Source organism: Montipora foliosa, chromosome 6, assembly GCF_036669935.1.
Source record: "Montipora foliosa isolate CH-2021 chromosome 6, ASM3666993v2, whole genome shotgun sequence".
In the NCBI taxonomy this organism is placed as follows: domain Eukaryota; kingdom Metazoa; phylum Cnidaria; class Anthozoa; order Scleractinia; family Acroporidae; genus Montipora; species Montipora foliosa.
Genome location: NC_090874.1, coordinates 43469934 through 43472433, shown reverse-complemented (window position 1 = coordinate 43472433; position 2500 = coordinate 43469934). Strand labels below are relative to the sequence as shown.

Sequence of the window (2500 nt, the reverse complement as noted above, 5' to 3'; positions counted from 1 at the left end):
AAGTGAGAGGTACCAACTGTGTGAACTGAAATGACTTTTTGCAGGCAATGTGTACTTGTTGAAAAATGTCCAAGATTTTTAAATTCAAAGTGGTGATTAATTAGAAATTTAAATCACATTTAGATACATGTACAGTACACAGTGTTACTGCAGTTAAAACAACGGAGCTGGCTTTGTTACTATTGCTCTAACGTGTTGTCATTGTAAGCATTTAGAGGAAACTCTATATTATTCTCTATCCTCTATATTTTCTTTTCTATAAGATTGTATTTGCAGGCAAGTTCCTTATACTTAACATTTTTGCCTAAGAATTAAACTAAATATTTGACTATTTACAGTTTAATAATATTACATTTGTACAGATTTATTTGTTCCTCCAATCCCCCTTTGCGAGAAACAAGGTTGGAAATTAGTTACCTCCATTTCATTGTGTCCCATGACACAACTGCAACTTCATTCTGAATGCAAAGCTACTCTACTTTCTTTGATTTCAGGCAGGATATTATAATTACATGTAACTTGTTGCATTTTCTCCAGTGATTCACATTGTTGTTGCAAATTCTCAATGCCGTAGTTTGGGCCCCTTCAAGCTAAAAAAGGATCCCAGCTCATGAAAAGATCTGGATTTTAATTGCGGAGAAAAAAGAAAAAAGGTCTGTTTTTGTTACGGACATCACGTAATGTCCGTAACAGAAATGTTTTTCAATATAATTCAGCAATAACATTCAAGATGCCCCAAAACCTATCTGAAAATTTAACTTTGTCTTGCATTGACTCAGTTTTTTAACTTGATGAGATTTTTGAAATTAACGTGCCCTGCTATAATAATTTGAAATATTACAGCTTGATAGCTACTTAGGCAAGCTTCTCATTGGTCAACAATCAATGGCCTCTCTTTGCCGTTTACCACAAAACAAACTTTTGACAAATTATTTCCTGAACACTTTGGGGTATCCTCTTTCCAAATATCCATGGTTGGGTATCAAAAGATATGTTTGAAAGCTACTCTAAAATGGAATGGCCCATAAAGTACATGATGTCTCATTTGAAGTTTAAAAATGACTATTTTCAATAAACTTCAAAAACAGATTAAAATGTTGCTTTCATAATCAGACAAATAAGAGAGTGTTGTCTGCATCAGCATCTGGCCTCATCAGACAAACACCCTCCTGCCTACCTCCTGTCTTTTATGTCACATCCAACCTCTTTCAATTTTATTGAAGCCACCACTTACCTTCATACCAATCTTTAATCTGAGATCTAGTGATATATCCTCCAAGGAATCCTCCTACATTTGGTAGTAGGACTGAACCACCAATGACAATCCACGTTTTTTGCATCTTTCACTCTGGCTGCCTTAACATTATTGATACAAAAAATGTTCAATAAGCAATTAACCTACAGTAACTGATGCTTCATGATCACAACAGCAAATTGCAAACTAATGTACCAAAATATAAATGCTGCCAACCTGTGACAATTTTTTCTCCTTTTTGTTTATCAATCAAATTCGTACTGGTATGTCATTATTTATCAATGCATTGTTGCTAATTCCGAACTTAAGATCTGACCATGATCAGAACGACAGGACCTGGAACAACAAAGCCCCATTCCCTAATGACAATGCTCAGTGTGTGGGTTCTTTATTGTCACAGGAACATTATTACCATTTGCAAACTGCAATACACATGCACACCAGTTGTTGCCCTTATGAAACCTGATCTGTTCTTGTTTTCTAAATTTGAAACATTTCTTTTGTTTATGTTGAAATAATATAATTACTATATTTCAATATCAGCCACCAGAAAAATTATTTCTCAATGTCCCACTATCCACAAATTTTGGTTTAATTAGGAAACTAAACATTCATTCATTATTTAGTACAGGGAATCAAACTACAAGTTAAAAATAATATGAAGCACACAAAACAGGTAAAAATCAATGCCACTCTATAATACAATAACAAATTGACAGTGGACTAGCTCATTCAGTATCCACTTGGAAGTTTATTATTGGGGAGCAACATTTATGTACAGAATATTAAAATAACTGTATTGCTAGTCTTGCTACATGTAGTCGTTGTCACAAAGTACAGCAACCACACAGCTCAACAAGATCGAAACCAAAAAGTATAGTATGGCGCCTCTGGCATCCACTACACAGTTCATGCATGATCTTGGAGCACAGCTTACAGCCAGCTGGAATCAGTGGTATGCTGGTTTTTGCTGAGGGAGGCAAACCAGGGAACCTGTTGAAGGTTTCCTCAAAGCAGAGTAGAGAACCAAACAAAGTCAACCCACTTCTGGCAACCCGTACAGGAATCGAACCTGGGCCACATTGGTGGGAGGCGAGTGCTCTCACCACTGCGCCAAATCTGCTTCCCCTGCTAGGAGGGTTATTTTTTTTTTCAGAAAATAATTTTCTGGCTTTTATTACATTCATTTATATATCTATTTTCATCCAAAAAAACAACCTCAATATATGCAAAAATTTAGTGATT

General features: G+C 35.4%; 1 protein-coding gene across 1 annotated transcript in view; it reads right to left on the bottom strand.

Annotated features, from left to right (window-relative positions):
- LOC138007432 (translocator protein-like) overlaps nt 1–1378 on the bottom strand; it is a 6409-nt gene extending 5031 nt beyond the window's left edge. Inside the window, exon 1 of the mRNA XM_068854328.1 lies at nt 1235–1378. Coding sequence (XP_068710429.1) covers nt 1235–1340 — 106 coding nt within the window. The 5' untranslated portion in view covers nt 1341–1378. The remainder of the gene's footprint in view (nt 1–1234) is intronic.
- Nucleotides 1379–2500: the final 1122 nt, after the last annotated feature.